Source organism: Scardinius erythrophthalmus (assembly GCF_964197995.2).
Source record: "Scardinius erythrophthalmus genome assembly, chromosome: 16".
Taxonomy (NCBI): Eukaryota; Metazoa; Chordata; class Actinopteri; order Cypriniformes; family Leuciscidae; genus Scardinius; species Scardinius erythrophthalmus.
In genome coordinates, this window is record NC_138236.1 from 23,684,798 (window position 1) to 23,708,982 (window position 24,185).

Sequence of the window (24,185 nt, forward strand, 5' to 3'; positions counted from 1 at the left end):
TGCAGTGATTATAATGTCCATCGATTAACAAAAGATGTCCCAGCAGTTCACAACACTCACGATTCTCTGATAACTGTCAATCACGCTGAGCTTCTGACACCACTTGTTGTGCTTTCTCGTGTTGGTTTCTGAGTGTCAGTGGAGGCGTAAGGAGAAGCACACAACAAAGAGAGTACGTTCAGGAACTTTACTTTACTTTTTCAGTCACAACTTTACATCAACGGAGGTTTTATGCTCTTGCCCAGCGCTGATGGGTTTATCTACAACCATCCGCACCGGAGCCTACGAGCATCTGATGCTAAACGTAAACAAGCAGTGAACTAATCCCTACGTAATGACGTAGCCACATCTGATTGGCTAATAAGAACACATTACGTTTACTAGTAAAATAACTGTAACAAACAATGTATTTACTGAACTAACACTGTAACAATACATTTCTTACCTTATCTTCAATCATGTTCTTCTTCTTCTGAGGTAAATCCAAGGTAGACTCACAGCGTGTCTTCCAAACTCGATGAAAAGTAGAGGAATGAGGAAGTTTGAAGCTTTGTTTTGAGGTGATGGGGCGAGGTTTGCGTTCCTTCACATGGACGATTAGCATGTGAATCGCGTGCACACGTGGTCACATCAGAGATGTTCACAAGTCTGAAGTCTTTAAGCTGGAGTCCGAGTCAAGGCTGAAGTCTTTATCAATGGAGTCTGAGTCAAGTCTGGAGTCTTTTGTCACGAGTCCGAGTCGAGTCTCGAGTCATTTAAAAAAAATTCTCATACTCAAAAATCCTATTATTTGTATTATATAGACAAAATATATGATCTTTCTATTATCTGTTTTGTTTGTAATAAAGGTCCTAAGATGTAAATCCAGCTTGTTACTTTATAATCCATTACAATGTATAAAACAATCGCCCTGGCAACAAGAGTTATTTGCAACACAATCGCTAAGTGGACGCAAGATGGTGCCAGTAGCAGTTTGTTATACAGCGTTGTTATTGACGACAGTCATTATATGAAAATATCAAACCTCGGAATGTGTAAGCCAATAGAAAACTGTACGCATGATGATTGCGATACGTTAAGATATGCGCTTTGAGTAATAAATGGATTAACATCCTTCTATCTCGTCTCTCTCCTAGACATAGGCCTACATTAAGAGAGAGAAAAGCTGAAATTTACGAAAAGATTGATAAAAAAGTAAAACATAGTGCTAGGTTTCAAGGCTAGATATTTTTTGTTAATGTTTAAACAGGCTTGCAATCCAAAGGAGCCATGCAGCTACACCACAGTATAATATGTGGATGCGATGTCTCAAAAAATTTGTCGTTCCAGTGTCTTTAATTGTTTTCCAACATTCTTTGCATCTAGCCAATTTGACATGTTAATAAACCCAAATGAAAGAACATGGCACGTTGCTCCCGTCATGTTTCATGGGACTTTCATTATGACATTTCGTAGTTTACGTGCAATACACGGACATATGTAATCAAATTCTATGACTATATAGGGTCCGAACTACTGCAACACGTAGGGAAATATATGTGAGACGCAGATATAAAACCATTCAAATAAAAAAACAAAACAGAAAAAAAGCGAGGTGGTTGCGCCGGCTGACCCCAGGGGGTTAGGTGGGTACATTAATTAATTGATTTTTTTTAGCCACTCTGCGTGCCTTCCCTGACATGCTCTGTCACCCCCCTGGGGAGGCATGCCCCATGCTTTGAAAACCCCTGCCCTATATGAAAATTTTATGGAAAAATATATTTCTGGAACTAACACAGCTGAAAAAGTGAGTGGACACTAATGCACTCTAATGTGATTTCAGTGGTCTATTGTGTTTTGAAGTTACTGACTCTTAAATGTTTTGTAAGCATGTTTATTTTAAGACATGATTACAGATAAAGCAAACGTATGTCTTATAGGTTCTTCTCAGTTATCATAATTTGTAGCTTAAAAATAAATGATGGTTAATTTAGGATAAATGTAGATTCCTCTGCTGTAGTGATGTGAAATAATACAATTTCCCCCAATTGCAGTTCAGACTACAAGTTACACCCATCAACTTTGTACTCTTTCACAAAATCTTTCAGTTCTTTGCAGTAAATCCTGTTGACTGATGCTTTGCATATTGAGGTTGATAGCTTCTGCTCGACCCATGTCTTTGAATCCAACAGGTACTGCATGCTGAGAGAGAGAGAGAGAGAGAGAGAGAGAGTGAGAGAGAGAGAGAGAGAGAGAGAGAGAGAGAGAGAGAGAGAGAGAGAGAGAGAGAGAGAGAGAGAGAGAGAGAGAGAGAGAGAGAGAGAGAGAGAGTTCATGTCTATTAGATTTAGGGCCTTATATATGCTAGTGCAGCTGTTTTCAAAGTTTTTGATGTGAAGGACCCCAAAATATAACAAACTTATTCAAGGGATCCTACAGTCTCTGAGAAGGGAACGAGACACTGTATCGGAAGTAGCCACACTAATGGGAACGCCTCTGTGTGATTGTTTTTCAAGCATGTGTAAAATCAATCCAGTTGCATGGTGGAACGTCAGCCCGTAGCGTTTGACTTCACGGCCAGGAAGCTATATAGCTCACCCAGACCAAACAATATTAGCTTCTGATTGGCTGAAGCAAGTTTATTGCAGGCATGAATGTCAATTGCAGGAAGTATGGCAGGGTGACTTAGCATCTTGTTCACTTTTCAGAGAACCATGGTTACAGTCGTAACCTGAGACGTTACCTTTCGAGGGAACTTGAGGTCTGTCAGAAGTAGCAATGATATAGGAATGATAATACCCACTCCGCCATACTGACAAGTGCCTGTCTATAGGCTCAAAGGGTGCTGTAGACAGACATTCTACTACTGCCAAATCCCAAGCCTGAACCCTCACATGGCTTGCAGGCCTCAGCCAAATGGGGCACCAGTGGGTTGCTCGCCAATGACTCATCACCCAAAGAAGTGTGGTAAGAATCTATGACTGCCACGCACACCTTTAGAGGGGAGGGGGATAGCCCTGCAAAAAATCGATCTTGAAGGAACTCCAGTACTGAACCAACTGGGAAGTTAACTAGATCTATCCAACAACCTCTGCACCATGAAATGAAAACTCCCCACTTCATGGGATATAGTTAACTAATGGAGGGAGTTCTAAAGTTAAAATGGTCTCAACAACCTTGGTTGAGAGACCAGGATTTAGGAGTTGGTCCACCTCAGGGGCCAAACCCACAGTTTCCAGTCCAGGCAGGGGTGAAGGATTGAGCCCCCTGCCTGAGACAGAGGGTCCGTTCTGACGGGAATCCCTTCGAGGAGAGACATTATGTCCAAGAACCATACTCGGGCCAGCCAGAACATGCCTACTAAGACTAGGACTAATGCTGTCCAGGCAAACTCTCTCTCGAACTTACAGGAGCAGAGTAATGAGTGATACAGACGTGGCCTCTGCCTCGTCTGTACCATGCCATTGAAGCCCAGCAGGGCTAGATGCATGAGTAAGAACCAGAGCGGACAGTGTGGTGTTTTTTGAGAAGCAAACAAGTCCTCTTTTGCCTGGCCGAATTCCTTCCAAATTAATTTCACCAACTCGGGTTAGAGTCTCAATACCCCGGGCCTCAGCCCCTGCCTTGATAGGATGTCTGCACCCTGATTTAAGTGCCCAGGGATATACTGTACACTGCTCTAAAGGAGAGCAGCTTACCCCAGGATTGCTCCCCAGCCCATGAGGAAGTGCCTGTCGTAAGCATTCTGCAATGACAATGTGCCCCAACACAGGACCTTGAGACAAGAACCAAGGTTTCTACCACATCACCAAGGTACAAAGACACTTGCGTGTAACCTTGATCAAGAGGAACAGGTTGCCCCTTGGGGAAAACCCCTTGGTCTTGAGCCACCACTGCAAAGGTTTCATGTATATCAAGCCAAAAGGTATCACATTGGTCACAGCTGCCATCAGATCTAACAGTCTCTGAAACTTTCACAGTGAATGAGTATGGCACAGACGTGCCTGCATCGTCATTGAGTCCCATACCACTCCCAAAAAAGTGGTCCTCTGTAGTGGAGAATGCACACTTTTCTTGGCATAAAGCCTTAACCCCAAATCCCTCATATGGGCGAGGACAATATCTCAATGCCGAACCGCTATATGCTTAGATTGATCACGAATCAACCAAATCGTTGACATAATTTAGTATGCCCTGGAGTCGCAGCGGAGCCGTAGCTGCATCCACGCACTTTGTGAAGGTGCTGGGTGACAATGCTAGGCTGGAAGGAAGAACCCGATACTGGTAAGGTTCACCCCGAGAGCAAACCTGAGGAACTTCCTGTGCTAAGGAAGGATGGATACATATAAGTATGTGTCCTTGAGTTCTATTGTGACAAATCAGTCCTCTGATCTGATTTAATCTGATCCGAGTCACGATTAGTTTCAAAGTCAACATTTTGAACTTGAACTTTTTTTTAATGTACGATTCAGTTGGTGCAGATCTAGAATTGTATCCCCCCATCCTTTTTTGGAACAATAAAATACTGGCTGCAGATCCGGGACTCTCTTTCAGGAGGAGGAACTCTCAATATGGCCTCCTTCCCCATAATAGCTTTGACTTCCTGTTCCATTAACAGAGCCTGCTTAGGATCTACCACTGTGGCAGAAAAAGGCTACATAATCCAGTTTGGTTCTCGTCCGCCTCAATTCAATGGGATCCCACTGTTCTCTCTGCGGGGGAGCTCAGGAGGCGACACACTATATCTGCTGCACTCTATTTGAGAAGCTTGTAGACCGCTGTGACTGCTCCCACCCAACAGCCCCTTAGACCTGGCTTCAATGAGGAAGGTGTCTTTGAATTGCCGCCGCTTGCTTGTTTGTCTTCTGAAACCTCTCAAAACTTAAGTGACAGCATCACTGAAGAGGCCAGGATGAGACAGTGGGATGTCCAAGAGAAAGGCTTTGTATTTCTCTTTGATTTCAGACAAATTTAGCCATAATGCCTCTCCTGCAATGGATTGACCAGGGCTGCAATAGATAGACCAATAGCTCTGGCCGATTCCTTGCTGGCCCAAAGAGATAAACCTGTGGCCCGGCATAGTTCTCGAACTGCCTCCGGGCCCACCCCTTTGCTTTCATCCAGGTATTTTATTAGACCGGCCTGGTACTACTGCAAGATGGCCATGGTATGCAGACACGCACCAGCCTGACCTGCTGCCAAATACACCACCAAGTCCGAAGTTGTTCTACATGGCCTGGTTGGCTAATGTCAGGGCCTTCAAGGCCGACATCATGTCAAGGGAGAGATAGCTTTCAAGAGGCTGCTCCACATTAGACATCACCTTAGACATCCATGCTCTTTCAATCCTATAATAGAGACTTGGTGGCTAAGGAGACGGGTGGAAAACAATTTCCTCCACTATCATGACAACTTGGTATCAGAAAAAAAAAAAATGGTAGGCCCCGACATGGAGGTTGCACTTTACTGGGCAAGAAATGCAAATCAAGCTTGCTTTTAGGACAAGCATCCTGGCTCTCGGTCAGCCAGTCAAAGTTTAATTTGGTCACGGCATGAGTGACAACCTCCACCAGCTTCTCATAAGCAGGAGAGTGAGGTGGCAAGGCCTTAGTCTCTCCTGCTGTAATGCTGAGCACAGAGCTCAGCTCCTTAGAGCTGGATAGCTGTAGCACCGGGCCCTCATTTGGGGTGAAAGAAGCCACAGTGAGATTGCTGCTCTGCCTTGGCAGCAGACAAACTAACAATAAATATTACAGACAGTTCACGCTACGGGCTGACATCCTGCCATGCCATTGGACTGATTTCACACACGCTTGTGTCGCTACTTCAGATGCAGCGCAAATTAACTGGAAAAGAAAAAGCTTTTATTTTAAACATTTTTTTTTTTTACTTTTGATTAATGTAATGTATCCTTGCTGAATAAAAGTATTATTGTTAAAAAAATGTACTGACCCCAAACTTTTAAATGGTAGTGTAGAAAACAGAAAAGAAGAAATTTAAATTAATTCTATTAATTTGTATACCAAGTGTATTAGTATAGAACTTTGTTAAATAAACATGAATGAAATATGATGAAGCAGTTTTACAGAAAACAGTGCAGGGCCTACCAATCCCAAATAAGTTAAAAAAACAAAGGCAAGAGAAAATCTGTATAAGTATACAGAAATATTTACAACATTTACAATCCAAAAAATTGGGACATTTTGTAAAATGCAATACAATCAAGAACATCAAGCATCGCGTTAGTTCAGGCAGGCCACGTCAGCCAAGCTCGCATCAGCTGATAGCCAGCTGTTCATGACGTGTTCCAATCCAGTGTCGACATCTATCACAGCGGCACATATAAACTTCCATTCCTTTAGCATTTCCTCCATAGCATCGCAGCGATTTAAACTCCCTCCTCCAACCCCAACTCCACCCAACCGAACCTTTAATCATTCTGACTATTTCCTGTACAGTTCAATACATTGCAAGCTTTTCTATCATGTATTTGTATTTTCACAACTCATGTAATTGAGAATTGTAATTATGTATGCATATACTGGTTCTGTTCTGTACCCCAGGGGGGTTTGACTTGCTGCTCTCCCCGCTCTGTCCAGGCATAGCTGCATGGACAGGCGTAGGAGTTTTGCCCAGAACAGAATCATACCGCCAACACTAAGTGTATGCTATAATTGTAATAAATTGATATACTTGGCGAAGTGGTCTTGAATGAAATGTGATTTGTTCATTCTCTTACAAATTTATTTAACTGACAAAAGTACAAAGAAAAGATTTCCAATGTTTTCACTGAAAACAAATTTGATTTTGATGGCAGCAAAAAAGTCAGTTAAACATTTGGGAAAGAGGCATGTTTATAACTATGTCACTTCTTTCCTTTTAATTACACTTTTGGATAGTTTTTTAACTAATTGTTGAATTTTTGTAAATGGATTTTTTGCCCAATCTCACCTGATACAAGACAGCTGCTCAACAGTCCATGGTTGTCATTGTCTGATTCTCCTTTTCATGATTGGCCATACATTTTCAGTAGGAGACAGATCTGGACTGCAGGCAGACCATTCAAGCACATCCACTCTATCGTGTAGAGTGTCTACAAAACCACTCTGTTGAAGCACATTCTGAATGAGGCCTGGTATTGTCTTGCTTCCCAGGAAAGATGTCATCTTGATGCCATTAAATGTTGATGTATAAACCCAGTATATGCCTCCACGTCAGTGGTACCTTCACACACATGCAAGTCACCCATGCCGTTTCCTCTAATGCACCACCATACCATGACAGATGTTTGCTTTTGCACCTGTCGCTGATGAATGTCTGGATGGTCACTTTCATCTTTGGGACAGATAACTCAATGTCCATTTCCCCCCCCAAAACAAGCTAAAACAATGACACATTTGACCGCAGCACACATTTCCACTGTGTTTCGGATCATCGGAGATGAGCTTGCAGCTCCCGATGCCCGCAGTGGAAGGGGACGGGGATGGCCTCCACCTCTTGGTGCTGGATGGTTGGTGTGGAAGTCGGTCAGTAGTCATGGGTCCAGAATGTTGTCGCAAGCAACCCAAAATCTTTCCTATTTTAGGTCTTTGCCCCGTCGTCGAGATTCCAGAATGGTGTTGACTTTGTAGATGTGTCCTTTATCTGCATCCACTGGAGGAGGAGGAGGTACGCCATCTGCACCAGACCCGAGGATTAGTGAATGGTTTGTGTAGTGATACGTGGAATGAAGTTGAAATACGGTAGTGAGGTGGAAGGTTCAATCGGTATGTGACTTCGTTGATCTGCCTCTGGATGGGCGGACATAGTGGGGACTTAGCTTGCGACAGGGCAGTCAAAGACTGATGTCTCTGGTGGAGAGCCAGACCTTCTGTGCCAATTAGTATTTTGGTTTCTCAGCTCTAATTGTGTCGGCCTGGCTCTTTTGTCTCCGAACTGTCCTCTGCAGATGGATTCGATAGATTAAAATGTCTTCGATGTAGACGATGACGTAGCGGTGGAGGAACTCCCGGAACACTTTGTTCATGAATCCATGGAATACGGAGGATGAGTTGGACAACCTGTACTGCATCATGAGGTTCTCGTAGTGGCCCGATTGTGTAACAAAGGTGGTTTTCTATTCGTCACCCTCACGTATCCGGTTAAGGTTGTATGCACTCCGCAGGTCCAACTTGGTGAAGATGCAAGTTCCACATAACTGCTCCAGGTCTGTTGGGACCAGAGGAAGAGGGTAACAGTACTTTATGGAGTTGAGAGTGCAGTAATCAATGCAGGGCCGCAAGTCTCTTTCCTTTTTTTCCCCAAAAAGAAAAAGATCAACGTGGCAGGGAAAGTAGATTGACAAATGAATTCTTGCTTAAGAGCCTCCTCAATGTACTCCCCCATTGCCTTCTGTTCTAGGATGAACAGTGGCCCAGGCAGCAGGTCGATGGCACAATCCCATGGCCGTTGTAGTGGTAATTTGGTCGCTAGCTGCTTGCTAAAGACATCCTGGAACGCCCGGTACTCGAAGGGGATCTCCTGATGATTGCAAGTTTCTGGTCTCTCAATGGTGGTGGAGTTCAATGGTTTTTGAAGAGATGCAAGAGATGTCCTTCTGCCCCATAGTACAAGTACAGTTAATGAAAAATCCTTTGTTGACGCTCCGCATTTGACAGGTGGAAAGTGTCGACTTGCATGGGTTCAGGTGCTGGAGGGGCAACAGATGGTGAGGTGGACGGAGGATACTGAGTGGGTTGATCGAACATGCAGGAGTCCCTGGGAGATCCGGATGGAACGTTGAATGAAACTCAGGTCCTATGATGTTATTATAGATTGCCATCTGTTGAAGGAGGTTGGAATTGAGAGCTTGACGGTAGGCTGTAATCAAAGCGGTTTCGACAGGTAGTGTATGAAATTGGGTGGTGAAAGCCGTCAGCAAGCTGGTAATGGGGCCATTAGCATCCCAGATGGATCTGCCCACTGCAAAGCTCACCCTGTCAGCAGGGAAATGATATACACAATTTTCACTCGATCATTGTGGAAGAGTTGGGGCTGCATCTCGAAGAATAACAAGCATTGTCACAGAAACCCGCTGCTTTCCTCAGCCTCGCCTGAGTAGGTCGCTGGTTGGGCCATGGGACTGGCAGAGGTAGTGGGTAAAGAAGTGGTGACGGTGGTTGGAATGATTGACGGAGTGCTTGAACCAGTTCGGCAAATGGATCTAGAGGTGGATTACTGACATTGCTTGATTCTATTCCACGTTGCATTGTTTGTCTGGTCTTCTCTCAGCAAACAGAAGAGTGCAACACACAGGTAACTTCCACACAGATTGTTTTTTGCAGATATGGGAAGGAAATAAGCAATGCAAGCAGATGAGTGACTTGAGTTAAATGATATACAGTAAATACAGCAGAGTATAACAGTTCTTATCTTTGTAGGTGAAGACTGAAGTAAACTGGATGGTTGGAGACTGAAGATGACTGAAAACGAATAAAGACTGAAGAGGAACAGATCAACAGGTAAGTATTTCAGGTGGGTAGTCAGTTAGTAGCTCGGTAGGAACAACAAGACCATACAATGGTGAACAGAGGAGTGACTGCTTATTTAGAGAGTCCTTGATGAGCTGGTTCAGGTGTTGTTGAATTCTGGTGATTGTGAACGAGTGGGTGGAACAGAGAGGGCTGGTGCTGAGGGTGTGACTGGTTCTGTGACAACCCTCACCTATTACCAATTCACCTACTTATTGTGGACTGTTTCAAAAGAGTTTAACTTGGATATTCGATAAGCTTTTCACTTTTATTTAGTCTCTGTCCCAACTTCTTTGGAGTGTATAGCAGCCATCAAAATCAAAACTTGTTATATTTACAAAATACAATTAAGTTGTTCAGTGAAAACATTGGAAATCTTTTCTTTGTACTATTGCCAGTTAAATAAAGTTGAATTTATAAATCACATATTCTTCATTTGATTGCATTTTACAATACTGTCAAAACAATAAAATAATTGCTATCAATCTCATGATTTCCATCAAAATGCAGAATTTCATCAAAATTTTCAGCAAAATGAAACTACTGTATAATACAATCAAATTTTATTCTGTAAATATGTCAAAAGCTACTCTTTAACATATCATTAATATCTTAAGTTAAAATGTTAACTTTGTATGGAAGCTTGTTTCCATCAGGGAATAAAAAAAAGGTAATTGTGAATTTTGAATCGCACAATTTGTTTTTTCTCCTCAGAATTGTGATATAAACTTGCAATTGCGAGTTCCAAATTGCAATTTACAAACCCAGAATTCTGAGGAAAAAGTCAAAATTGTGAGATATATAAACTATATTTCTTGATAGGAAAACAGCCTATAGGTCTATTTAAAAAAAACACACACACACACACACACACACACACACACTTTCCATTTCAACAGAAAATCCAACTTCTATATAAAAAAATTTACTTACTTTCCACTCGAGTCTTTGGTGGGGCCATCATTGCCCATGATGAGGTACGTCTCGCCCTCTTTCAGCTCACCTTTGCAGTGCTTTCTCTTGGCAAACACCCGTGTGCTGCCTGGGCTCACATCCAAGTCTCCCACTGAGGTTTAGAGGTTAAACTCTTAATTTATCTGTGCATTTCTAATAAAATAACAAGCTCAGCACAGTGTCCTTTCTACATTTATTTTTACTTGAATGACTTGATCAGTATCACTCATGATTATTAACGCATGCAACATTCATACTATAATTCTTAGAATAAATAATAATAAAAAGGATTACTTACTATTTCGGAGGACCACGTTCACAGATGTTAAATATAATATAAAGTTGCTCTCTTCAGAAACTGAATCCACAATGACTTCAAGTGCTGTCATAAAAAGAATATGAATTAGTAAATGTCATTTGTGCCCCAGGTTACCACAGTTAATAATATTTTATTGAAAATACTTGACCCTTAAAGATCTTTTAGGTTTTATTATAGTGTTTGCTTATATAAATATGAGTCACAAACCATAGTCAATGTTGGAGTCGTAACAAGCATAATCAAATCTGTCCTTTTTGTGGATTTTCATCTCAATTGTTTTCTTCTCAGTGAAACAACCCCCTGATGACACAGAGATGATTAGATTTTTTGATGAGATACATCTCAAACCGATTCTACAATAAATCATCAGATTAGTTATATGGTGGTTTTAAAATGGTCTTATGTTTGTTTAAATTGATAATGGATAACTGAGAACCTACTTTCTGCACATTGGCACACATCATCTGAGCACAGGAGAGAAACCATGTTGCTCCTCTTGGGGGCGCTGTACAGCACAGAACATCTCCTGTCTGTGAAAACGATGGGGATTGATATTTACATCAGTGACAAATCAGAGCATCCACAATAAAGAAATGGGCCTTTTGAAAATCTAGTTTAAAACAAGTTTTTGGATATGTACTCCAAATTCATGTTGGTTTCAAATGGTTTTAAAAACTTTTACACCATTTTAAAGAAAGGTTTCAGTGTAACAAATCCAAATATATGAGTTGTAACCATCAATTAAAAAGTAAATATATAATTTTCTTGTAAGAATGACCCTCTTTTAATAAGATTTTATCACCATTATCATTATGAGAACAGCTGTATTTTTTTTACCACATCAGGCTCTCCTTGCCGGAGTTCTAATTCTACACACCACCTCATTACATGCTCATTTCAATGGCTTAAAACTCTCACGCTGTCACAGAGTCCGCATCTGGCCTTGTTGAAGGTTTCATGGGCTCACTCTCCTTCCTATAATTGCTGTGTTTTTGGATTCCTTTCCTAAATAATGCGATAAGTGACTCTTGACTACTTACCTGAGATATTACTGGTTTCCCAGTAACTGGTTGGACGATTGTGAGCCTGAGCTCTCCAGTAAAATTCCTGTAAGAAGACTCTAGTTACTTGAAATATCAACTGAGAGTGGATCAGACAGGGATGATTTGTTCAAACTGGCCAAGAAGCAGAATCCTATAGAGAGTTCAAATCAACAATCCAGGGCCATAAATAAGAGTCCTGTCAATTCGGCGCAATCCAGTCTAAGCTAACTAACTAACTCTTCCAAAGAGCGCTTGTAAGGGATAGATACAAAAGAAGGAACTATTAACAAGTCAGCTTAAGCCAGTTAACCCATGACTAATGGTGGAAGAGATGGCACATCTTGAGCCTCACAAGGAAAACCATGAGTTAACGCCAAAGGGAGGTTTGATTCCCAATATAGAGATCCAAAACCGACAGTCTTTTCAAAGACCTCTGTTTGACCTGAGCTTTAAACACAGGAATGAAATCTCCTAGAAACCACATAGACTGCCTTTACATATCAAACTGCATCAGAATGTAGACTGTAAACCAAAACAATGCTAGACTGACTTATAATTAAACGTCATTCAACTCCATAATTCTATATCATGTCTACAACCTATATGTGTTACTATTATGCTTAGATCACACATAATTCATGCAATTGTAATAACGATTGAATGGTTTATTGGACACGTGTCTTGTTTACTAGGTGTGTAAATTATTTCTTATTTCTTTAATTATGGCATGGATCAAATCTGTGTAAAATGTATTGCACTCTCATTATAAAATACTTGTTTAAATGATCCCCTGCTAGAGCGGGAAAGTTAAGAGACCATGTGACAAATCAGATAACATAATTTATGTGAGAGGAGTAGAAATAGTCACACCATGAACCAAAGACGATACCTTATTGGTCAGAACTCATCCGAAGGCTTGGACAAACACTCAGGACACAAACAAAGAATTATACGAGATGAAGAGAATCAGAGTTGAGATTAGATATGGGGAGACCTGAAAATGTGTTAAGACGGAGGTTAACACTGAAAAGCATTATGCAAGTCATCTAACTACTTAATTTACTTAAATTATTTTCTTTTCCACTGAGAGTCTCACTTTCTAGGTAAAGTTTTGGCAAAGCATCCACAAAGCTTCAGTCAACAACCCTATATATAGTCTTTGCCCTCCTCAAACTTCAAACTTCAGCCACAATTCTCTGTTTCATTCATCCACCAAAGCACCAGAACGTGATTGGCTTCCCAATACCTTACTCCAGATGCAAGAATCCCTCCAGCGAATCAACAAACCTGGAAATGTATTTTTCAGCAAAGGACACAGACGAAGGGAATCCCCATTAAAGACATAAACAACAAAAGCAAGTAATACCTCCAGATCCTAGCTGAACTGGAACATTGATATAAAATTTAATAATCCTGCATAAGAAATGATAGAATGGTTAAATTAATAATTTATGGTTCATTCAGGTCAGGTCTTATAATGTGCATATGTTGATAGAAACTTGGGATTTTATAATGTCCCTCTCTTAAAACTCATTCTTTCCTCACTTTCTTTGTTTCTGCAACTCATGTGAATGTGTGTGTGCATTTGTTTTTGTGTCAGATATTAGTTTTATGTGTGAGAATAATCAATAAAGTCTTGTTTTTATTTTAAAGAGAAGTGTTCTTGTGTTATGTGCTTACAAATTTAATGTTTTAAACTTCTGATCTTGTTACTGTTCTTATTAATTGTGTTTTTTACAGTAACCCAGTAGTGTACAACCCATGAAATTTAAAAAGCAAACATAAGTTAGACAGCTAGGGCATGTTTGAATACACTATTAAAAACGTGAAAAATGGTCGGCGAGCCAGGCGCATGGTCTAAAAGAGTTGTCTCTATTCTCTTAATGAGTAATGGGTGTGTTTTGGGCTTTACGTGCAATAAACCAATCAGAGTCTTATCTCCCATTCCCTTTAAATTCCAGTTGCTCTCGCGCCATGGCAGAGTCGCTATTTACATGACGGAATTTGATAGTGGAAAGAACGAACGTGTCTCCAGAGAACAAACGGATCTGCGCGCGCACGAGGTTAAAGCGCATGAGCAGACCATCTACGGGACAAGTTGGATTCCATCATATCTTTATGTACACAATAATAATCTTTTACACTGTAATCCTTTTATTTTTAATATTTGGCATGTTTGTGTGCTGCTGCGCATCCCTGTGTGTTTAATAAGTAGAGTGTATGCGCGTTGTGGACCCGCCAATAGGCGAACATTACTAACGTTACTAACATTATTAACATTACAAAAAAAAAAAAGAATATTGCGACCTTTAGACCAATGGCGCAGTCTATTTCATTTGCCTCAAAATAGCAACGTGTCATCAATGCGCCTGAACACACCTCGTTTTCAGACCAGCACGCTCATGGGCGCACAGATGGGCGCAAATGCATTTGCTATTTAAACAACGTGGCCCAGGACGTGAAAATGATAACTGCGTCAGGCTGAAACTAGCAAAAAACTACCTGCATTGCGGTATGATAGGGCCCTTTGAATTAACATTTCATTTCGATATACAATGGTTACATACTGTTAAAACTAATTGTGGTATTGATATATTTTTAAGACTTCGTGGTATTGATATATTTGTCAGACTTTGTGGTATTGATAAATTTGTAAGACTGTCGACTCTATAGAACAGTGGCAAGAAAAAACTAACTTTAGAGAGCTCCCTAGTGGTCGGGAGCATTCTGTTGTGTTGTGGTTTGATTTTGTTGTGTTGTGGCTTGATTTCATTGTGTTGTGGCTTGTTTTCGTTGTGTTGTGGCTTGATTTAGTTGTGTTGTGAACTTTTGTTTGCTTTTTAAATTTTGTTGTGTTTTGCACCACTGGGTTACTGTAGTTTCACTATAGTTTGGATATAATTATCCGCTACAGATTTGATAGTTATGGCCCGTTCAAAATTCCCTATAAATTAATAAATAATACCATTAGAGCTAAATTGACCTGTTTCCCTGTTTTTTGGATGAATATGTATGGATGAATGGGTGATTGCTATTCTCAGTTCTCCTGTGATTCCTAGTATTTGAAAAGACTCGATTTACCTGTTATACTTACTTGTTTGTGATCTCCGTGATCTTGGATCGTTTCCCTCCAATGTTTCACACCCTTATCTCATAATATCTCATGCCTGCATACTTATTACTTACCCTTTATTACTCATCTGTTTGATTCCTGTGTTAACTCCTGCTATTGTTTTCATCCTTAATCTCCGCTGTGGTGAAGTGTTACATGTATCACCCTGACATTTTTTATATTATGCCCCCTTATTCAATATTTATATATAAAAAAAAAATCTCAAAAGTGACATCAACAACAAGTGTAATTGTTATGGTTCTGTAAAATACATTTTAATTGAAATATAGGAATAGCTTACCTGGTTCATAGTAATCATAAAATGTAGCAGGAGCTGGTTGAACTAATCCAATGGGCACACTTTGCTTAGCTCCAAATGCTATACAGGTATCACCTTCATCTATCTGAGGGGTGAGAGAGACAAGTTTGAATTTTTCTATATAATAGGGAGATATGATTAACTATGACTGTGTGTTTGTGCTCATGTCACCTCATTGAAGTACAACAGCACTCTTCCACGTGTGAGCTCATAGTGAGAAATATATCTGTCCACCAGGTCTTTCAGCTGTTGGAGAGAATGTTACAGAAAATAAGAGAAAAATTTAAACAACAGAAGAAAGCAAAATGCAGACCACTAAGTCCATCAAATAAATGTTAAAACATAGGATAAAGACGGGAATTACACATTTTCAATGATTATTTCAATCAGGACAACTCTCAAAATAGTTTTAAAATGAATATAAATAGTTTTATAATGAACAGCAATATTAATGGATTTGATCTAAAGGCCAGGCCACACCAAGCATACGGTCGGCCGTTGTGCAATGTTGCAGTCATTGTTTATTTGTGTATGACCTTTGCATGGATGTGGATTACAATTGTGGATTACCCTTTTAGTAAATACTGCTTTTGGATCCTCAACCTTCGTGTCTCGGAGCAGTTTCATAACAATTATAACAAGTTATAATTAATTATTCATATTTCCCTTGAGCTAATTTGAGCTAATTTACATTGATATTCAAAATAGTAAGCAAGCACTGCTTTGTTAATGGTTTGTATATCTGCAGTTTCGGTTTCCCTTTTTGAATGACAAAAATAGACTATTGATATCATATAGACAGATATTTAATTTGCGAGCAGGCGCAGAAAGCACATGCTAGATGACAGACAGCTTTAGTCATTTTAGTGTGTTCAAGCACAGCTTTTTGGCCGAGATACAGCCGGTGAGAGTGGTATGTCCCGGGCTTTAGTGGACTAAAACTCTGAATGGTGCGCTGCAGGACTAGCCTACAGCAAAAACTGAACCAGACTCATTGGCTGCAGGATCAGCATCTTGTGCAGTAATGCAGTGGTTTTCAAACTTTTTATTTTTTTTGACACAACCCATATATACAACCATTTATGCTGGGTACACACCAAAAGATAATTGGGCTGATTTTGGGCCGATTTCCCCCTTCCGACAATCCTATCGTTGGAAGAACGTTAAAGACTCCCCAATCGCGAATCGTAAATATTCAACATGTTGAATATTTACGATCAGAAATTCTGATGTGTGGAGGGAACCCCGAGGACAAATGCACGCACGCTCTCGAGATTATCACGTGAAATGAAAAATATCCAATCAGAAAGCGAGATGATGGAAGACAGAAGCATTACAAATGCAGTCATGGCGCAGTACAAAGTGAAATTGATGTGGACAGCAGAGATGGAGGATCAGCTTGTTGATTTGTGGCAAGAGGAAGAATGTTTATACAACGTGTTCTGTGAAAATCATTCCAAACACTATCATCGCAGTTTCTTCCTGCATATCGTCCGCCATGCTTAGTCTGAAGTCTCGCAAAATTTTGTGAGATTTCCAGTGTTCACAGTTGAGACTCTGGTTGAAAATCTGTTCGTGTGTGGTGTGCTGTCTTTGTCACATCATGGCACAACACACAGGAGCAAAACGGTTAAATCTAGGATTTTTTGTCCTCATGTTTTTGGTCTATCACATTTTGAAAATCCTATAAGATGTAAAAAATCTTTTGGTGTGTACCCAGCCTTACTTGCAATCAAGGCCGTAACCAGGGTTTGAAAATTAGTGAGGTCCGAGGTGAGGTGCAGGGCCGGATTAAGAATTCAGAGGCCCCTGGGCACAATCAATGTCTTGTAGGCCCCCCCTTAGGCAGGCCTAATGTATAGTTTGTCCAAGGACATTTTAATTTTGCATTAAGAGTTTTAGTTTACTGACTTAAAAGGAACTTTGTTGTACTATGCTGGAGTAAAGTTCATAAATGATAGATCTTTCCCATATAGGATTTTGTAAAACTATGTTGGGTAAACCTCTGTCCCTCTAGGGGGGTTCGGGGGCATGCTCCCCCGCAAGAAAATTTTGTACATTTTAAGGTTAAATGCATCAATCTGGTGCTCTTTGAGAGCTCAAAATTAAGAGCTTCAACGGGCTTCAACCCATGAACTGTGCACAAATAAAAAACATTGACTTGTACCTGGACATTAAAGGGGGCTCAAACATATTTTTTAGTTATGATATGGAGTTTCAGTCTACATTACATTATAACTGGTGTTTTAGTATGCCAAACAATTAGTATAATAATATAATAATGATTTCTATAATTATTCCTATGACATAAAATCCATATAGCCTAATAAATGAAAATGAATATTTCAAAAGTATATTTTACATTACACTATAGGAAAATTACAATACTTTTGTCCTAATGTCTTCACTTGCAAGAAATAAACCCTTTGATCGCGTGAGCAAAGTGCGCACTTTTCTTTAAATCACGCAGCACAAACATAATGCCTATATAGGATACTTAAAGTCTTGTGCTGTTTTATAAAGCACAAAACCATATCACGGTTTCGATATTAGTTCGTTGGCAAAATATAACGCTAGAGACCTTTATGTTAGGCTATACATTTTACATCTCATGTGTATTGGGAAAAGGGAGAAGAGGGAGAAGAGCGAGTTCGGCAAAAGGCGGATTCGAACTCGAGTCGAACGCGTCAAAAGCTACTTAGTTTCAAGCACCTCACGCACGCCCAACGACCCGTGCAACTGTAGCTATTTAGTTGTGGGTGCCTTTTTTGCTAAAAAGACAGGCACTTAGTGCAAATTATACGCGCCATTATCGGAAATGTAAAAGAAAAAAAAGTTTATTGGCACTTTTTGGTCATTTCATGACTTTCAAATTGACATCAACTACGATGCTGTTGCATCATGCTTGTAGTTTCTTTTGCGCTTTATTTATAAATTATAATAAAGTGACATAAAGCGCTCTGCCGCATTTTTTACAGTCTATGCTCACAACACGCTCTCAAGCCCCGTTCACTGATCTACCTTCTCGCAGCGACATAAATTGCAAACACACATATGACGCGGTTTAAACGGCTAATTAATCATTCAGAGAGCTTGAAATTTTATTTTTGAATATAAAAAAATGACCGAGGTCCGGACCTCGGTGACCTCATAGCTGGCTACGGCCATGCTTGCAATCAAGGGAGCTGAGAGAGGCCGGTGAAGCAAATGTTAATGAGCGAGACCTGTGACACACACTGGTCTCGTCAATCATGTACGTGGGTCAGGTGACAGATGGAGTATTTATTCAGTGTTTATTTGAATTATTTTCAGTTCTAGTCAAAGTTATTGTTAATAATAAAATGTAATTCATTTTAGGAGCATTTTCTTTAAATCATCCAGGCGACCGCGACTCTGTGTTGTAACCAAAGCAACGTTCTGGCCTCTAAACTAAACAGGAACTAAACTAAAGCAAAGTCGACGGAGGCGTCGTGACATGCTTTTTCTTGGAAAGGCTGCTTCACAGAGCGCACTCTCTCAGTGTTGCCATTAGGGGTGTAAATCGGACAGTTAATCACGATACGATATGAAATCAATTCTCTCAGCCAGCGATACGATATTTGCCGATACCTCAAAATATTCGACGATACGATTCGATACGATTCAGGGCTATATCGATCGATTAATCAATATTTAGATAGTATGTGCCAAGTGTACACAACCAGGGCTGCGTTTCCCAAAAGCATCGTAAGCCTAAGTTGATCGTAAAAACGATCGTACTACTGATCTTAATATTATGGTCTGTTTCCCAAAAGCATCGGAGCTTAAGTAGCACTTGAAAATCTTCGTAGATCTACGAGTGCTCTGGAGTAATCGTACATCCTCAAGTTCATCGTAAGAAGACAGAGTTATGAGGACACCTGCAGGACAACCGGCAGATTACACCTTTAACTTTATTCAAATGCAATGTGATTATAATATAAGGTTTTGATTGTACTTTATTGTACACTTTATTACTCTTTTTTGTTGTTGTTGTTGGTTAAATTAATGTATAAATTAAATAATTAAAAAGGTCAGAAAAAAATATAAATAATTTAATCTAATAATTTTAATCAAATTTTAATAGGCTATAATGAACAAAAAAATAAAAATAAAAAATCCTTTAAATCTGTTAAAAATTACATCTTTGTTTCACTCTATCTCCTCTAAAAGGACATTAATTTCATCTCTTTGAAAGGTATATGTTTTCGTTTTTTTTTTTTTTTTTTTTTTTCAGCCATTTTATCAGTGCCTCCGCCTGTAGGTGCTTTAGACTTGTCTTGATTGCTAATCCACAACAGATGACAATTATTAGGTTAAACGTTCAGAATACGATTATAAGGTTATGTTTCAGCACTTCACGAATGGACAGCGACTCTTAAGTAGCACGTAGAGCGCGTTCTCGCGCGTTCATGTTAAGTGCATTTTTGGGAAACGCTCGTGGAATTGCTGCGAGCGTTCGTAACTTAGCACGTAGAAAGCGCTCTTAAGAGCTAAGATACATCGTTATCGGGAAACCCGGCCCAGTTACGTTTACTAACTCACAATAATACATGCAAAAATATATAACATGAAAGTTTAATTAAACTCTTTGAAAATTGCACACCCTCTCCCAACTGGGACATTTACAAGTTGTTTGTTACAAGTAAAAAAAAAAAAACATGATGTATGAAAATGAACAAGACCGGAGTTATCTGTTTTTGCAAATGAACTCTATAACAGAAGAGTTCATTTGCAAAAACAGGTAACTCCGTTCTTGTTCATTTTCATATATCATGTTTTTTTTATATATATTGTGCATTTAAATATCAATCAAACTGCAGCTGGGTCTTTTGATTTAGTAATAATAATAACAAAAAAAAAACAAAAAAAAACAAAAAAATACAGGTAACTTATAAAATTAAAGTTCATTGAAAGTATTTATATATATTTTAAATATTTTTTTTTTTTTTTTTTTTGTGGCAAAAGCAGATAACTCGTTTCATGTTTCAGAGTTAAACAAAGCCAAGTAATTGCTATGATACATAATAAAACACTTGGTTAATCTTTGTAACGTTATTCTTCTCAGCTGACATAGGTCTACTGTCAAACTTTGTTGTTGTGATTAACGTACACGCAATACAGAGAGCTTTTCCCTCACCACTAATCTGCTGTTTTAGCAAGATTCCGTGAAAAAGTTTCAGCTTTTATTTTCCTTTTACGCCCCGAAGAAGATATCACGGGTTCATCAAGTTTGCTGAAATCCATCCTCGATCACTTTTAGTCAGCTTTGACTCATAAAGCGATCGAGTTTACGGAGTTATTAAAGTCAGCAGGTGCAGGTCCGAATATTTTGGTCTTATTTTCAGCATAAAGCATTTGGATTTATTTTGGATTATTGTGGCCTTGTTTTGCTCGCTGTTTCTAGCAAGATCTTGCAAAACGAATGAGTCAAGGTTCGTACAGTTTTTCCTGAGATTTATTGCACCGCACATAAAGAAGAGAGAAACATTTCTGATGCACGTTAAAATATGTCATTAAAGGGATAGTTCACCCAAAAATGAAAATTCTGTCAGTAATTACTCACCCTCATGTTGTTCCAACCTCGTAAGACCTTCGTTCATCTTCGGAACACAAATTAAGATATTTTTGATTAAATCTGAGCGCTGTCTCACTCCTCCATAGGCTTTTAAGGGACTGAAACTTGCTGGCCCAGAAAAGTTATTAAAGAGATCGTTAATATAGTCCAAGTGACTACAGTGGCTTAATCTTAAGTTTATCAAGCGACGAGAATACTTTTTGCGCTAAAACAAAAACAAAAATAACGACTTTATTCCACTATTCATTTCCTTCTCTCTGGGCCTCGAGTGAGTTAACGTAGTGTTTTTGCGCAGCGCGTCACACACATGACCAGCGTCGGCCAATAGTGAGCCTACGTGGTGACGTGCAACACTGACGCGTTTTAGCGCACAAAAAGTATTCTCGCCGCTTGATAAACTGAAGATTAAGCCACTGTGGTCACTTGGACTATATTAACGATCTCTTTAATAACTTTTCTGGGCCAGCAAGTTTCAGTCCCTTAGAAGTCTATGGAGGAGTGAGACAGCGCTCAGATTTAATCAAAAATATCTTAATTTGTGTTCCGAAGATGAACGAAGGTCTTACGGGGTTGGAACAACATGAGGGTGAGTAATTACTGACAGAATTTTCATTTTTGGGTGAACTAACCCTTTAACAGCTTAGTTGTTCAGTTCGGTTCTGTACACTGCGTAGAATTTTTGTAGGCCTACATGCGGTTGTCACTACCTGGATTTTTCGGGAGTTCATTCGGTTGTAGAATGCGGTTGTTACTCTCGCAAATTACTGAACAGAACAGGATTAAGCACTAAAAGGTGAATTGACAATCGAATTTAGTTGCAGCGTGTACGTGGCCATAGAGTTTCATATATACTGTATATGCATACACTGATGAGCAAATACATTATGAGCCCCTGCCTAATATGCTGTTGGTCCTCCGCGTGCTGGCAAAACGGTTCTGACCCGCAGAGGCATGGACTCTACAAGACCACTGAAGGTGTCCGGTGGTATATGGTATATGGTTCAGTTCTGACGCTCATGTGCCCTTCGTTACCCTTGTGCTTCAGATACTCTGACCTAGTCACCTTGCCATAACAATTTGGCCCTTGTCAAATTTGCTCAGATCTTTATTCCTGCCCATTTCTCCTGAAAATTGATTGTTTGCTTACCATCTAATCTACCCAGACCTTAATACTGTATGTGGTCTTGTTAGGAGATGATCAACAAAATTCACTTCACCTGTGACTGGTCATAATGTTTTGGCTCATCAGTGTATACAATTCTATATAAACTATTTTTTTAAATATATATTTTAAAATATAAAAGATTTTATTAAAATTTAATAAAATCTTTTAAAGGAAAAACATGCTAAAAACATGCTATTTATTTCTTTTAAAAATGAATCATAATAATTTCAAAATGCCACATAAATTCAAAAGTAATTAAATAAGATTAGTGTTGACCTTTTCCAGATCTGTATTGATTGCATCAAAGCCACTAAGTAGAGTAATGTCGGCAATGGCCATTCCAGAGAGGTTCCTCCCCTGTGTGTGCCTGTGAGAGAAGACAGGTGATGATATACTATAGTTTATGATTATAACAAGATTATGATAATATCCTTCAAGACAGCAGATTATGATTGCTACGATTGATGTTTGTCAGAATACTTTTTTTCTCACCTGACACACACCGTATAGACCACATCATTTTGCGTGTTTTGAGTGGTGTCTCTTCTTTGTCTGCTGCGAGCATCAAACCACTCAATGCCAGAATGGGGGAGATCTTCCTCCTCCTTCCTCTCTTCTTCCTGTTCATAGTCTTCATAGTAATTGAAAGTTTGTTTTACTTCAGCTAAAAAAAAAAAAAAAGAAAAAAAAAAGAAAGAAAGAAAGAATAATTACACAGTTAGTACTCAGTGAGATAATATGTGTATATTATACCTAATAATCTGCATAAATTAGATATAAATATATCAATAAAGTTAATATAACTCACTTGTGTATTCCACTTTTCCCTCTACGGTCACATTTATTGACAAATCAGCGCAGTTGGATTCTTCCTTAAGAGCATAATAAGCCTTTGCCACCTACAGTAGCAAAACAAAATATATATATTCATAACCTCAATACATATATACTACCATTCAAAAGTTTGGGGTCAGCATTTATTAAGTTACAGCAATATTTCAATAATATTACAAATTACAAATATTACAAATAACAGTATATATATATACTGTGTATATATATATATATATATATATATATATATATATATATATATATATATATATATATACATATATACACACACACACACACATATATATATATATATAAACATATACACATATACATAGACATACACATAAACCAGATGCTGCATTGTGGCGCTATGGTAACATCAATAGCAATGCTGCCACACTGAGGGAAGATGCCTGCCCATCAAGGCTGTGAAACAGAATTACTGGATCAACCCAGAAGGACCTGTAATCCCATGGTTAAATCCTTGTCCAGAATTTAAAATCTTATGAATGTGTGTGGAGAGGACCAGCCTGCTGCTGCACTAACATCTTGCCCTTGCACAAACATCTTCGAGGCCCTAAAGCTGCAAACTGGCAGGGACCGCCCAAACTAATCAATGGGAGTATTCACTTGTGACTGAAGATGGGGCGAATGGTGACCACAGACCCCTTGCTGACTCCCATCCCTCAAGAAGAGAGCCAGGCAGGAGTGGTAAGCCTTATTGAGAAATGTTTACAATGAATACAGTCAATACCCTCGAGGATGAATGTAATCCAGTCTGGTAGGGATGGGGCTGGCCCTCAGGCCACTGAACGCCATTGGGTTAGGGTATGAGATAAGAGAGAGAATTGCTCAATTCAGTGCCTTGAACAACTCACTGGCATGGAACAGCTGAACTTTGCAACCATGGGTCTGATTGAAAAGACAATGCCCAGCATTTTCAAAGTGGAAAAAAAATGCTGTAACAAACTTACGTGTCCGAAATTCTCTGAAAAGGGAGGCGAACACCACACTCCGGCAGCATTGCTAAGCAGAGAAAACCCACTGGAGATTGCTGTCCCCGAATCACCGTGGTGGGGATTTACATCTCCTAAAGTTTGGTACCTTCCATGTTGGTACGCATTGCCTCCAAAAGCGAACCTAAGATACTTCCTGTGCTAAATCCAAAACTGGTCATAACCCCCTGCCCCCTTTCAGTGCACTGAAACAATTGAAAGTAATAAAGAGGGGACTAGTTAAAAGGAAATGCCTATTATTTTCTAGAGGGTCAGGCAGCCCTAACAACTTACTTGTGCCAAAATATCCTCAGAAGAGGGGTGGGTTAGCAAGACAGCTCCTTGAGTCCATCTAGG

At 39.6% G+C, this 24,185-nt stretch overlaps 1 protein-coding gene across 1 annotated transcript in view; it reads right to left on the bottom strand.

Annotated features, from left to right (window-relative positions):
- Positions 1-1,857: 1,857 nt before the first annotated feature.
- Positions 1,858-24,185, bottom strand: part of c4b (complement C4B (Chido/Rodgers blood group)) — a 55,347-nt gene continuing 33,019 nt past the window's right edge. Inside the window, exons 32-41 of the mRNA XM_081388928.1 lie at positions 22,805-22,895; positions 22,489-22,660; positions 22,273-22,363; positions 15,407-15,481; positions 15,218-15,320; positions 11,202-11,291; positions 10,969-11,061; positions 10,741-10,824; positions 10,422-10,554; positions 1,858-2,181 (exon numbers count right to left, since the gene is read on the bottom strand). Coding sequence (XP_081245054.1) covers positions 2,040-2,181; positions 10,422-10,554; positions 10,741-10,824; positions 10,969-11,061; positions 11,202-11,291; positions 15,218-15,320; positions 15,407-15,481; positions 22,273-22,363; positions 22,489-22,660; positions 22,805-22,895 — 1,074 coding nt within the window. The 3' untranslated portion in view covers positions 1,858-2,039. The remainder of the gene's footprint in view (positions 2,182-10,421; positions 10,555-10,740; positions 10,825-10,968; positions 11,062-11,201; positions 11,292-15,217; positions 15,321-15,406; positions 15,482-22,272; positions 22,364-22,488; positions 22,661-22,804; positions 22,896-24,185) is intronic.